Below are 15,310 nucleotides of genomic sequence, written 5' to 3' on the forward strand. Positions count from 1 at the left end.
AGAAGTGACCTCTCCATATTCCTAGGGCAGACCACTGTCAGCACGTTATACCTAAGAGTGCTGTACCGTTACCTCTCTGTCTCAGGCAGGGACCAAGTGTCATTCATGTCTGTATCCCAGTTCTTTGTATGATGGCAGGTTCATAGTACCTGCTTAGTGAATGTTTGCTGAGTAACTTGACTTATCTGATTACTCACTACACGTGGGACCAGATAGCCAACACTCCATCTGTATTCCTTCTCTATCTGTATTCATCCCTGTATGTGTGCTCTTACAGGCATCTTATTATAGAAAACTTTATCCCCCTGGAAGAAAAAAGTAAAATTATGAATAGATCCTTCTTTGATGAAGAGGAAGATCATTGGAAACTACATCCTATAACCAGACTGGAGTAAGTCACTATTGACTTTCAGTAGACTTTAAGGTGGGCAGGAGGGAAGGAATGTTGATAAGCTGGACTGGGCCAGAGGGGTATGGTAAGAACGCAGTTTCATTCATTTAAAGTTGGAACCAGTTGCATCTCTGCTTTTGTGATGGCCATAGTTCCACAAGATAAAAGTTTGATGAGTACGGTATTAGGAACCGGGAGACTTTGTCACAGTGAACTAATGACCTTTCCTAGGTTCCTCATGTCAGCTTCCCCAGCTATCAAGTGAATCAAGATAGGCCAGATGAGGGGCGGTATGCAGGTGTTATCTTGTGTGTCGGTCTGACACAGTTTTGAGAAGGACTCTCAGTATAAGTCTGGGTCCTGCTGGAAAAATGGAAGATGTCTGCCAAGGACCCAGGGGTGGGGAGTGTTGACAGCTATGCTTCATGCCTGCCATCTCAGAAAGCAACTCAAGCAGAAAGTAGAAGCAGCTCCTGTGTCATTTCCATGTCAGCCCTCAATCCAGGGAGTCACTTGCTTCAGGTTCTCTGTACGCAGGCTCAGAGTCTTCTGAGTGCTGGTTCCACAGGACCGATCCTGGGGCTGTGGACCACACGCCAGCCAGGTCTTTAACCACTGCAGTGCATTTCCAGGAATCAGCAGATGATGAAGCGGCCCGTCTCAGCTGTGGGATATAAGAGACCATTGAGCCAGCATGCAAGAATGTCCATGATGATTCGTCCAGAGGCCCGATATAGGGTGAGAAGATTGTTCTTGTCTTCCTCTCCTCTCTTTTAGAGGAGTTTAGACTCATGTAAACGCTCAGGCACCGTTCTGCAAAGTCACAGAGTTTTCATACTGACTCTTTCCAGAGGCACCTGAGGAAATTAATATAACAAAATTTTTTGAAAATATATTTTTTTATTGATTTCAGAGAGGATGGGAGAGGGAGAGAGATAGAAACATCAATGATGAGAGAGAATCATTGATTAGCTGCCTCTTGCACGTCCCACAGTGGGGATCAAGCCCACAAACTAGGCATATGCCCTGACTGGGAATAAAATTGTGACCTCCTGGTTCATAGGTCAATGCTCAACCACTGAGCCACGCTGGCTGGGCTTAATATAGCAATTTTAACAAATAATAAATAACAAAAAATAAATAATTCTAAATAAAAAGGAAAAATAGAATGAGATTTAGAAAATCAGGACTAGTGAAGGAGGAGAGTATAAGCATCCGGTCCATAATGGCCAATAAATATTAACGATAAGTTTTTAAATGGCTCTGTGGGCCCAGCTGGTGTGGCTCAGTGGTTGAGCATAGACCCATGAATCAGGTGGTCATGGTTTGGTTCCGGGTTGGGGCATATGCTCTCGTTATGGGCTAGATCACCAGTAGGGGGCGTGCAGGAGGCAGCCAATCGATGATTCTCATTATTGATGCTTCTATCTCTCCTTCTCCCTCTCTCTGAAATCAATAAAAAATAAAAACAAAACAAACAAACAAAAAATTTAAATGGCTCTGTGAGGCCATACCCAGTTTGGCTCAGTGGATAGTGCATCAGCCTGCAGACCAAAGGGTCCCGGGTTTGATTCTGGTCAAGGGCACATTGGTTGCAGGCTTCTCTTCCTGGCCCGGCATGTGCAGGAGGCAGTCAATCAGTGTGTTTCTCTCACATCGATGTTTCTCTCTGTCATTTCCTATCTGTTCCACTCTCTAAAAAATCAATGGAAAAAATATCCTCAGGTGAGGATTAACAAAAATGGCTCTTTGGGAAGACTGGGAAGAATGTTGGTGTCAGTGATAGGAGATGGAAATGGGTTAAAGAAGTTACGGTACTTCCATTTAACATAATGCGTGTCAGTCAGGAAGTAATTTAAAGTGCCATAATTAAGACATGTTTAATGACCCAAACATATAATAATACTGGATGAGCTATTTATAAGCATTTGCTGTGTGCCAGACACTATACTCAGTGCTTTATTGCTTTCTGTACTAAACCCTCCCACCTACTCGATGCAGTAGTCCTTAGTAGATAGCTGGGAAGTGGATGAACCAGGAGACATGATGTATTGTTAACAACTAGTGGCGGGGGGCAGGGGGAGGATGTCCCTCAGCCCGGCCTGCACCCTCTCCAATCTGGGACCCCTCGAAGGATGTCCTACTGCCGGTTTACAGGAAGCCTAAACCGGCAGTCGGACATCCCTCTTGCAATCCAGGACTGCTGGCTCCTAACCACTCACCTGCCTGCCTGCCTGATTGCCCCTAACCACTCTGCCTGCCGGCCTGCTCGCTCCCAACTGTCCCCTGCCGCCGGCCTGCTCACCCCCAAATGCCCCCCCGCCAGCCTGATCACCCCTAACTGCCCCCCGTGCCAGCGTGCTTGCCCCCAACTTCCCCCCTGCTGGCCTGCTCGCCCCCACTTGCCCTCCCCAGTGGCCTGCTCGCCCCCAACCGGCCCTCCTGCTGGTCTGCTCAACCCCAACTGCCCCTCCCTCGCTGGCCTGATCACCCCCAATGGGCCCCCCCCCCCCACCGGCCTGATCACCCACAACTGCTGTCCCATCCTGGCTTGATCACCCACAACTGCCCTCCCCTCTTGGCCTCTAACTGCCTCTACCTCGGCCCCGCCACCATAGCTTTGTCCAGAAGAACGTCCTTAAGGTCTCCTGGAAGGTCTCCCAGTCTAATTAGCATATTACCCTTTTATTAGTATAGATTGGTACTGCAAGTGTATATATGAATAAAAAAATCTGGGGCAAAATATATCAAAATGTGAACTGGTTATCCCTGGTTATTAGAAGTACAATCAATTTAAATTTTCTTCTTTTTGCTTATCTGTATTTTATAACTATCAGTGGGGAACCTGTATTATTTTGATAATGAAAGGTTTTCATTTAAAATATATTTGAGTCTCCCTTGGCAGCCAGAGTGAAACAGATTAGAATTAGCTCCTCAGGTGCTGTTCTTCCTGGAACTGAGTTATTTAAAATTAAAGAAAACAAAAGCAAAAAAGATGTATTAGATGGAATTTTATATAGTGTAAGATGAGTGATGTGTCAGACAGAATGCTCAGAAACATTTTTCTCGCAGTTTCTGGGGGTGCATATCTTGCCGGTTATTTCGTGTCTTAAGCCAAAAACATGCTTTTAAAGCCTACAAATCAAATATGTAGATTTCCAGGAGGCTAACCTGATCCAAAGGTAGAATTTAAAGCAGTGGCACGCAGGTGTTTTTAGCAGTAGACCCAATCCATTAAGAGAAATTTTAAGCAGTATCTAAATATATAAATTTGAGAAATAGAGCCACTCCCTCTCCTCACCTTCTCCTCCCAGTGGCCCCTCCTACCGGCTCTGGAGTGCTGGGGCCTGAACTCTGCTGAGTGGGAGGAGCTAGAGGACAGGATGTGCTCTTCCCATAAGCATTTGCCTCGGTTTGTGGGAGCTCAGAAAAGGCCCACCACCGGGTAGCAGGTGAAGAAATCCCCCCACAAGGCCAATTATGAAGCAGGCCCTGACTGATTATTCTTTTTATTATTTATTTTTCCAAACTGATTTTTCAAATGTGGTTACATGCACATACACTACCACACACACCCTCCACACACATACACCATACCTGCCCCCTCCCCTTGGCAACCAAAACATTCATCAAAGCTGCTGTAGGTGGTGAGATTATTGGTGATTACTATGTTCTTCTTTATACCTTTTTGTATTTTTACATTTTCTTCAACAAATGGGTTTTACTTAATTTATTATTATTCCCCTTAGGGTATAATATATGGTCATTGTTTAAAAAAATTTTTTTAAAGGAAAATAGCGAAATGCCTATAGAAGAAAATAAAAAGCATCTGTAATCCCACCAGGAAAAATGTTGTAAAACTACATCACTTCTAGGCAGGTACTTGGTAGGCTCTGAGTAGCAAGCAATTTGCAGTTCTGCTTTTGGAAGGGGTCTACTTTGCTTGTACTCTCTGTGTCTGATTGGAAACCAACCTTGCTGGTTATGGCTGTGCTTCTGCAGGCAGAAAACATTGTGCTGCTAGAGCTGGACATGCCCAGCCGGACCACCAGGGACTATGAGGGCCCTGCCATTGCCCCCAAAGTCCAGGCGGCATTGGATGCAGCTCTGCAGGACGAAGATGAAATACAGGTGGATGCATCATCCTTTGAAAGTACTGCAAATAAGAAATCCAAGACCAGGTGAGTGGCTCTTGATGACCTATGTTTGAACAAGGACAAATGAAAGTAGCAGGTGGCAAGAGTGCTTGTTTATCATAAAATGCTTTACAGGACACACCAGAAAATAGTGCCATATTACTCCTGGGTTTATTCATTTATTACACAAATATTGATGGTTCAGGCATTATGCCAGGTAGACTGAATACCAGAATGCCGAATGTGCCTGGTTCCTACGATAAGGAGCATGTGTTCTAGAGAAACGGGACAGTTCTTTGGTTCCCACCAGGTACCAGGGACTTAATTTGGTGCTAAATTAGAAATTCTACCATATTAAATTTTGGATTAGAAGTTTAAGGAAACAACTGGGTGTAAAACCAAAAATGGAAGAAATTCTTCCTGGAAACTTAATATTTTTTGCCACCTTGGAGAAGACAGTCAAGATTTGATTTAAATGGAAGAACAATGGCTGAGAATCAGAGTCCCTTCCGTGAGGTTTCACTCCTTGGTTGGCAGGTTGTGTTGGCCATGTGCAGAGGGTCGGGCTATGCCAGTCTCATGGATTTACAGCTGAAAGGCCATTGGCGAGAGGGCACCTGGAAATGTTAATGGCACTTGGCGGGAAAGGAGTCTGATCTGTGCTGGTGACAGAGATGGGACATATAATAATGTGAACATGTGCTTGATTTTTGCAGGCCTAAAAGCGGAAGGAAGTCGGGATCCTCCTCCTCTTCCTCAGGAACCCCTGCATCTCAGCTTTATCCACAGTCTCGGGGGCTGGTTCCAAAGTAAAGCCAGTTCCTGCTCTCCTGGGGTTTAAACAGCATTTGCCTTCTGAGAAAAGAGCTGAGCAAATACCTGCAGAGACGACTCCAGCCCAAACTCAGAACATTCCCCTGGGGAGAAGCGATGGCCTCTTTGCAGATTATCCAACTTAATCTGGCTGAAAGGTGCTGGTCCTGACCTGGCATTCAGCTCCTCTGGGCAACGTCCCTTAATTAGCATCTCAGATATGCATGGGTAAGGTAAAGTGCGGTAGTCGAAGTGGAAAGCAAGAGGATGACCAGTGACCTTGCTTCCCTTCTCCCTTCCCTTCTCCCCTCTCCTTTTCTAGCCTGTTCTTTACACTGGGCTCCCTTCTTGTTGAACAAAAGGGCAGAATCAGGAGTCACCTTAGCAGGACCAAGTCTTTGGAGCCTCAGGATAAAATAGCAGTGAGGTTGAAAAGTGAAAGCCCTAGAACTTGAATACGTGCTTGTTCTTGTAGGTTGAAATGAGAAATCTCATTTGGACCCAAACTCCCAGTGGGCATGATCCATGCTCCTCAGTAAGAAGGGGATCTGTCTTTGGGATCTGCTGAATGAGGAAATGTTTTCCAAGGAAGCTACCAATTTCTCTCCTGAGGGGTTAATGTTGGAAGCAATAGAAATCACATTCCCTTTGCCTCCTTGGAGAGTTTAAAGGCTTCTTTAAAAACCTCAAAACCATGACCATCCTGTCAAAGACATAAATCTGTAAGCTGATGCCATGTCCATACACCGTGTCATTTTACTCTTCATTTGTCACCATCTTTAGCCAAGTGTGTGTACTCTGAGCATCCTTCCTAGGCCCATCTGCCTCCTGAGCATGCTCTACAGTGGGCCTGTTTTGTGGGAGAAGGGAGGCTGGCTCTGCCTTCTCTGTTTGGACAAAAGTAGGGGGAATGAGACATATGGTGGCACTTCTGAACCATTTTGTCCCATATTTACGTAGAGAGCATAAGGGTACTGGGCAGATGCAGAGACAGAGACATGCGGCTCAGTGCAGTGTGAAGGGAAGACAAAGGTGGGAGCAAATGAACCTGCCTGCCTTCAGCTGAAACTCACCAAATCCTAGGATGGTGGCTCTCCCAGGCAGAACCTAAAGTGGTGGCTAGGAGGTGCTGTGTGATTGTATAGGCTCAGAGGAGAGTTAGAAATTCCCCGTTTACATATACTAGTTTGGTTTATAAGTTTTAGTTCTTTGTATTGAAATTCAAAGCTTCATTTTATGTTGGTCATTAGGTGACTGTTACTCCTTTTCCCCCCAAGAAACACTCATAAGTGTGTGTGGATGTGCAAGCACAATGGTGCCTATGTCCTTTGAGTGTGTCCACGTGTGTCTGTAAGAGAAAGATAGAGACCAAGAACTTGCCCAATTTTAGAAATACACTAATGTACAGTTGTTGCCTTTGTCTGTATTAAAGGCCCATTGAATGACTAATCCAGGTTGGAAGCACTCCCACGTGGGTGTCAGTCCACGAGCCAAGCCTGAGGGGACAGTGTGAGTCCCCAGGTCTGCCTCACTGGTGTACCTTGCTGGCATGGTGCCTCAGGAAGGTGGCGACTCAGGTGGGCCTTGAGTTATATTTTAACTCAGCTGCTCAGTTCCCAGGGCACATTTCTGGATCAGAACCTGTGGGAAAGAGGAGGTACTAAGTGCAATGTCACAGCATTCTGCAAATGGAGACCTGTCATCTGGCAGCTTATCTCCTTTTTAGTTACTATTCTTTCTGAACCCAGGGTCCTTTTCAGTAATTCCCAGAGCCTAAAGGAGCCTTCCCTCATCTTCCTTGGGATTAAACCCTGCTTCTCTCTTATTTACTAAGACTTTACCTGTTTGAATAGGAACCAAATGACCAGGTTGTAGCCTAAGATGGTTTTTTGCCAGTTACACCTGTCTCTTGCCCCCAATTTTTTCAAAGCTAGTATGAATTCTATAGGCTGAAAATATTCATCTGGCAAATTTGAGAACTGAACACTGCAGATAACACGATACCTTAATGCTGATGTCCCAAGGTGGCTATTCTGACCAAGGGTGGTTGCGTGACCATAGAGCTTTTCTAAGAAGGCAAAAGAAGAAAGCTAAGTTGACAAGCAGGGTTAGTAAAACAGCTTGCCTTGTACTCATCTGATGGTCTGTGAACGAAGTGGAAGAACACCGAGTGGAGGTGAAGCTGTCCCTTCCCCCGCAGTCTCCGGTGCTTTTCTTCTCTCAAAGTGGATCCGATAAATATTTGAATAGAGCAGATAGAAGAACATAAGCTGCTGTGTTGGACTCTCAATTGAGCCAAATGTGTGGAGGACCTCCCAGGCCCACTGAGGGACCAGGTTTCCCTGTCTGTAGTCAGGCTAGAATGTTCCAAGCCATCTGAGGGCCAGCAGCAGTTAGTGAAGTCTGGAAGCCAACCTAACGCTATCTAAGAAGATCATCTGAGAGAAGGAGTTTGAGACTGTGTGCAACCTTCATCAGGCACCTTTTTGCTCTGATCATTTAGGAATGTATCTGGCTTTATATTTTAAAGTCACCTGTCTCCCAGACCCCTGGATCCAGAACTCAAGGCAGAAATCATAGGCATGAAGCACTTTCTTAAGACTGACTTAACATTGGATTGTTCCCTATCGAATGCCTGCCTGCATGCTGCTTGAATTGCACCACCCACACCTCCATGACCAAGGGCATCAGAGTTCTGCAGCTCAGGCGTGGGCCGTGGGCTGCTCTCTGCTTTTCCTGTCTGACTCTTGTAAGTCCTCCCTCACTGAATGTAAAAGTGTTGCCAAGTTGCTGAGAAGTGTCAATTCCCTGTTGTTAACATGGGATATCAGTTCTGCCTCACATTTCCCACTAGAGGTCAAGGCTCACTGCAAGTAACACCTTGGGCCATCTGAACACCATCAGTGGGCGAAAATGGGGCTATTAATATACTCTAAAAGCCATAATGAAAATGCTCAGAGGGAACTGGATAAGAATAGTAGGCCTGGCTATTGTATATCTCACAAGGTTTTGTCTTGTACTGTTCAGAAATCTGCCACCTTTCTCCTTGCCCTTGTTTCTTCAATGAAATGCTTTTGAGGTTATTTATGAAATGAGTAATCCTGGTGCAGGAAGGAGGCAGTGGGCTTTATGGCTCTTTAGAGTTAATATTGATCTTGACCTTCTCTTTGGCTACCTTTAGACAAAGAACACGCCAATACTTGGGGCTCTAAGTTTTACAATTAATATTTATTTGTATCATCTCTTTGTCTAGGAATGTAAAAGTGATTCTAAACTAAGATGTGTAATAAAAATCAATCAGATTTATTGTACCTACAAAAAGGCGTCCTCATAAATGACTAATGCTTTTGAAAATGATATTTCTGTGGCGGATACACTGCCACTTTCTTTAAACATTTTAATTTTTCTAGTGAAAAGAGGGTGGGAGTGGAAATGAAGATTGAGTTGGAATGCTGGTATTTAAAAAATAGAGCAACAAGATAAAGGGACATAAATGAAGCAAGACAGAGTGACAAGTAAGTGCTTTTCATGTTTTTCCAAGTAGGTGCCTGAGACCAGCCTAGGCAACAGCCATGAAATGTCTTTGTAATGATTGTGTGTGTTTTTTAAATTTCTTTAAATGTATTACATATTATTCTTTAAAATATTTTTTTTTTACACAAAAACATTTTATGTTATTAACCATTAGGGGAAAAAAAAGAAATACCAGAAATGGGCCATATGTGGGTCTTGTGACTTCTCATATTCTCAGGCCTGCTGAAGTATATCCCTGGGGGGCTGTGCCTCCTGGTTGAGATGTAGGGACTGAGTAGAGAGCACAGATCCTGGCCTCTGTCTGGGTCTGAATTCTGGTTGTGTCTGCTTATTAACCGTGTGACTATGAGGAATTTAATTTACCTCTGTGAATCTCGGGGTCCTTGTCTGTAATATGGGGTGATAATCCCTGCCTTGCAGGACCATTGTGAGGATTAGCAATGATTTAAAGCAACAAGCACATAGTATGTGGACTAGAGCAGACATTTAAAATGTACTTGCTGCAGTGACAGAGCCCTGTGTTCAGAAGATACCATGAACAATGTGTATCCTAAGGTACTAGAAGCTAGTATTGGGCACATCATGTTCAGAAAATCCTAGGCCTCTATAGAAAAGCTGGCATTTTTTAAAAAATTGATTTTTGAGGGGGGGATGGGCAGACAGAGAGGGGGAGAGAAAGAAAAACATTGATTTGTTGTTCCACTTATTTATGCATTCACTGGTTGCTTCTTGTATGTGCCTTGATCAGGGATCGAACCTGCAGCATTGGCATATCAGGACCATACTCTAACCAACTGAGCTACTCAGCCATTAACAAATATATGGTGAATACCTACTATGCGCCATGCTATTCTGGGCATTGGATATATAGATGTGGGCAACACTGACATGGTCCCTGAACTCACAGAGCTTGTACTTTAATGGGGAAGGAGAGGCAGGATAAGTGTTAACCAAACACACACAAATGTTTAATTACAAATTATGATAAATGCCATGAAGTGATATATGAGACTAACAGGAGCCTAATTCGGATTGGTGGGTAAATAAGAGAAGGGCCTTCTGAAGAAATGACATTTACAGTGAGATCTAGAGCAGCGGTCGCCAACCTTTCAGACCTCACGGACCACCAGTGGTCCGCGGACCACTGGTTGGCGACCACTTATCTAGAGAACAAGGAGTTAGCTAGACAAGAAATGAGGAAAAGGAATTTGTGAAAGAGTGAACAGCATTTGTGAAGACCTTATATAACAGAGGAGTAGAATTTTACTAAGAAGATAGCTGCAGCCCAGGCCAGTGTGGCACAGTTGCTTAAACATAGTCCCATGCACCAAGTGATCACTGGTTTGATTCCTGGTCAGGGCACATGCCCTGGTTGAGGACTCGATCCCTAGTAGGGGGCATGAAGGAGGCAGCCAATCAATGTTTCTCATCAATGGTTCTCTCTCTCTCTCTCTCTCTCTCTCTCTCTCTCTCTCAAGTCAATTAAAACTTTTTTTTTTTTAAAAGAAGGTATCTGCAGTCCTTTTTTACTCACTAGAGGGAAGCATGGAGAACTATTGTAGAAAAGATTATAGTATAGGACTTTAAAAAATGCCAACAAGATACTAGTATTTAAAGAGCACAGAGAGGATAGTGGCCTATGTGACTTAGGCAAATGATTCTTAATTGTGTTTCTTCATAAGATACCCTCAAGCTATGTGTAATGTCCCTATACCCTCCTTTTCTGAAAAGAGTTAGAAACCATAGCTTGGCTTAGCCTAAATAATTATTAGTGTAGAATAGTTCAAAATCCATTAGCCAAAAAGCAAGAGTTCAAAGTATGATTTGAAGAATTATGAGCATTGGACCAAGGGCTAATTCAGTGGTGCAAGGCAGGGAAGCTAAGCAACTTGGAAATTCCTGCCACTCACCAAGTTGTCTTCGCATCTTCTGGATTGTTAAAAAAAAAAATAAAAAATCAAGAAACTACTCAAACCTTGTTTGATTCTGTAAGAAAAATACTTGGTCTTTGTCCCTGAAGAGCTTCTACAACCCTTGGAATTTCCTGAGTTATGGGAGTATCTTTTGGTATTCCTAACAAGCCCCTTTCAACCACATCAGAGTTTATTCTAATAAAGTGACTCTAGTTGGGCCCCTAGATAGTTTCAGGATGGGGGCTGATTGCCAGAGGAACCGATCCTGTGATTAGAGATTTGGAACTTTCAGTCCCACCCCCTGACCTCCAGGGAGGGGAGAGGAACTGGAGATTGAGTTAATCACCAATAGCAATGATTTCGTCATGGCTATGTAATGGAACCACCAAAAAAAGCCCCTAAACATTGGGGGTTTGGAGAGCTCCCAGGCTGGTCAACACATTGGAGGATGGCATGTCCGAAGAGGACATGGAGGCTCCCCACTCCCCCCACCCCCACTCCCATCTTCTATGCATTTCTTCCATTTGGCTCTTCCTGGGAGCTGCATCCTTTATAATAAATGGGTAATAGTAACTAAAGCCCTTTTCTGAGTTCTGTGAGCCATTCCAGCAGTTATCAAACCTGAGGAGAGGTTTAATATTAAATTATCAAACCAATTTATAGTCAGAAGTACAAGTGGCAATCTGGGACTTTCGACTGGCATCTGAAGTGGGGGCAGTCTTGTGGGTCTGAGCCCTTAACCTGTGCTAACTCCAGGTAGTGCCAGAACTGTGGGATATGCAGTTGGTGTCTGGAGAGTCAGAGAATTGGTTGTTGAGCGGGGAGGAAAACCCATACATTTGATTGCCAGAAGTGTTGTGAATAAAAACAGTTGACCTCGGAAACTATATTTTGAACTCCGTGCTGATGGTTTTGTTTTGGGACATGTGATTTTGGTAGGCCCTCTGAACTAGAGTTGCCATCAGATTGAAGTTTACCCCCAGAATGGTCTCCAAGGACCATGTTGTGGTCACACCTGCCAGTGAATTCGTCAAGGATATAACTGTAGCTCTCGCAGCTGCTCCTGTTACATCCTCTGTTTCTGTCACCAGTCTTGTGGTTAACCGTCCCTGGGTGCTTCAGTTAAATGAGTCAACTGGGGACTTGCTTTTCGGGTGGGAGAAATGGGCCGAGCAAGAGATCACCTGCATCTCTGGGGACAGTGTAGCCCACAGGACACTTGTTGAATGCCTGTTGTGCACCAGGTGTCTTGCTGTGCACTGGGGATGGAGAGGAGTACAATACTCCCGCCCTTCTGAGGACAGAGTGCTTAGGAACTACCAGAAGACTGGCTTCTTCTCCTCACACCACTCTCCAGCCCTCGGAAGCTGGAGCCACACACACCTCCTTTGGGTTATCCAGCAGCTTTCATGCTTTGGCACCTTCACATGTGTTATAACCTCTTTCTGGAGGCTCCTTCCCCACTCCTTGCTTGGCTAACGCCGACTCATCCATCAGGTATCAGTCAAATGTCACCTCTTTCAAAAAGCCTTCCCCAACCATCCATTCTGGTTTCTCTCCATCTCCACCTCTGTATGGTGTCCTTATCTTACCTTGTTTCCTTCTTATTCCTTTTCCCAGCTTGCAATTTATATTTTTGGCTTTGGTCTCCCCCACCAGACTGTAAGTTCCCTGAAGGACTGTCCTATTGTCCTCTCCAAGTCTGACACCGGAGTTGGATGGTTGGATACGTGCTGAAACCTACAGATCAGCACAGCATTTTCTGTCAGAGGAAGGAAGGATGTGCCAGGAGAGGTGGGAAAAGGCTTCGTAAAGCATTTGAGTCATGCTCTGTAAGAATGGGTAGGGTTTCATCCACTTGGGAAGGAGGGAAGAGCATGCCAGACAAAGGGAATGTGAATGAACACATGAGGACTTGCTGGTGATGGGAATGGAGAAAGGAGAACTGGGCTAGGAAGGGTCTTGACTCCATGGCACATCCTGCAGATAGGAGAGCCCTGGAAGCCTTTTTCTTTCCTGTGGGAGTGAAGCACGCCTCAATTTAGCATTTTCTTCTTCTGCCAGCCTCCCGTGCTATTATTCTCTGAGAAAGCAGAAAGCAATTTCACTAAGTACAGCTTTAATTTTGCCTGCTGTTCACACAGGTTTTCAGGGCTCAGTTGGCAAATTCCTTTCTGCAAGCAGCTTTCCCTGGCACAGCTCACCACCCAAGGAATTCCAAGGAGCACTTGAACTTGACTTCGGCCAAGGGATTTTTCAGGGTAATGGTCTGGAAGGAGATCCCTTTGCTGCGTTTAGGAACAGAGAAATTAAACTTCTATAATTGGTTTTGAAATTTATCTTCCTTGTCCAGTCAACAAAAGATTTACGTATGTTGTTCCAGACTCTGTGCTAGGTGTCATGGCCTACAGCTCAGAACCCTGCCCTTCCAGAGCTCCTAGTCTGGCAGGGAATTACCCCATTCACCAGTAAGTACAAATCAAGGTAATCAGCACAGATATGGTACTGACGGGGTGCAGAGAGGGTCGCAGATTTCAGTAAGGAGCATGTTAAATGCAATAATCAGTCTCTTTGCTAGATTATCCCAGGAGCAGCAAGAGGAGCCAGGGTTTCGGCATCAGATTGATTCATTTCTTTGAGTATCTACAATGTTCTGGGCATTGTTCTAGTCCTAGAGAGCTAGATTAGGGATGTCACATTCCTAGGGATGTCACATTCTAGTGGTGGAGATAGATGGATAACAGAAGGCTGTGTAGTATCTGAAGGCAAACAGGCAGGTCAGGGGTTAGAGAGTGACAAGCTGGGGGAGGTGCTGGCTTGGGTTAGATTGAGAGGTCAGGGAAGGCTTCTTTGCAATGGTGATGTTATATTTGAGCAGAGTGAGTCCTGAGTGAAATTAGGAAGCAAGTGTGTGGGTATCTGGAACTTGAATGAAGAGTATTCCAGGGAAAAGGAGCCACAGTGCAGAGGTCTGGAGGTGGGAGTGTATTGGGGATAAGGAGACAAGTGTGGCTGGTGGGCAGTGAGGTTGGAAAGGTGGCCAGGGGCCAACTCTGAATTATAAGTGAATTTTACTTTTAGACTGTTGAAGGATTTTAAGCAAAAGAGGGAAATCCGATAGGAATGTTTTAAAAGGATCCCTCTAGCCCTGGCCCATGTTGCCCAGTGGTTAGAGAGTCCGCCTGCACATGGAAGGGTCCCAGGTTAGATTCCCAGATGGGATGCAGATTCGGTTGGGGAATGTGCAGGAGGCAACCAATTGATGTGTCCTCTCCCACATGGATGTTTCTCACTCTCCCTTCTCCTCCCTCCTTCCACTCTCTCTAAAAATCAATGGAAAAAATATCCTTGGTGAGGATTAACAAAAAACAAACAAACAAACAAACAAACAAAACCTCCCCCTCCCCCATCCCTCTAACTGCTTTGTAGAGAACAGAGCAAGTGGGGCAGGCAAGAAGACTGCTTAGAAGAGGGGCTGTAGTTTGGGCCAGAGGTGGGGGCTGGGGACCAAGCCGTGGGAGAGGAGAGAAGTGGTAACATGCCTTAGGATGTGTTTTATTGCTGATAACTGGATTGTGGTGGGAGAAAAAGAAGAGGCAACAATAGCCCCAAGGTTTTTGAAATGAAGCCTATGGAAATGTCACCTCTGCCACTTTCTTCCATGTACCATGCTCCCCTCCCCCCCTTTCATGATCTAGTTTCTTTTATTTATTCTTATTTTTAATATGTTTTTATTGACCTTTTAGAGAGAGAGGAAAGGAGAGGAGAGAAACATCCATTGGGCTGCCTCCTGCATGCCCTTCACTGGGGATCAAACCCAAAACTCCTGCATGTGCCCCAACCAGCGACCTTTTGGTGCACGACTGATGCTCCAACCAACTGAGTCACCCAGCTGGGGCCACCACCATCAATTTTAAAACATTTCATCACCCCAAAAAGTACACATTAGCAGCCACTCCCAGTTTCCTCCCAAACCACAAAGCCCTAGACAACCACTCATCTACTTTCTGTCTCTTCTGTCTACATCTGACTCTTTTCGGATCTTAGAATCCAGTTTCCTCATCTGTAACTTCACAGGGTGGGTGTGAGGTTTAAGAGACAACATGAAAACATGAGAGTGTGTCTAATGGGCCAAGCAGACTGGAGGTTCCTTGGCCTTAGTAAGTGCTGCGGACTCTGTTTGCCATCTTACTGAGGCAGTGTGAGTAGTGGTGAAGAGTGTGGGCACTGGACCCAGACTGCTGGGTTGTGAACTCATCATTTACTAGTTTTATGGTGATGAAGTTTCTTAACCTCCCTGGGGTCTCAGAATCCTCAATGGTCAAAAAGGGCCCATAGTTGCCCAAAACCGGTTTGGCTCAGTGGATAGAGCGTCGGTCTGCGGACTGAAAGGTCCCCAGGTTTGATTCCGGTCAAGGGCATGTACATTGGTTGCGGGCACATCCCCGGTGGGGGGTGTGCAGGAGGCAGCTGGTCGATGTTTTCTCTCTCATTGATGTTTCTAGCTCTCTATCCCTCTCTTT

The 15,310-nt window shown here is 45.1% G+C and overlaps 1 protein-coding gene across 1 annotated transcript in view; it reads left to right on the forward strand.

The window, feature by feature from the left end:
- KIF3B (kinesin family member 3B) overlaps positions 1 to 10,315 on the forward strand; it is a 43,773-nt gene extending 33,458 nt beyond the window's left edge. Inside the window, exons 6-9 of the mRNA XM_079785202.1 lie at positions 278 to 391; positions 1,024 to 1,129; positions 4,394 to 4,572; positions 5,244 to 10,315. Coding sequence (XP_079641328.1) covers positions 278 to 391; positions 1,024 to 1,129; positions 4,394 to 4,572; positions 5,244 to 5,340 — 496 coding nt within the window. The 3' untranslated portion in view covers positions 5,341 to 10,315. The remainder of the gene's footprint in view (positions 1 to 277; positions 392 to 1,023; positions 1,130 to 4,393; positions 4,573 to 5,243) is intronic.
- Positions 10,316 to 15,310: the final 4,995 nt, after the last annotated feature.

Source organism: Cnephaeus nilssonii, assembly GCF_951640355.1.
Source record: "Cnephaeus nilssonii genome assembly, chromosome: 11".
Taxonomy (NCBI): Eukaryota; Metazoa; Chordata; class Mammalia; order Chiroptera; family Vespertilionidae; genus Cnephaeus; species Cnephaeus nilssonii.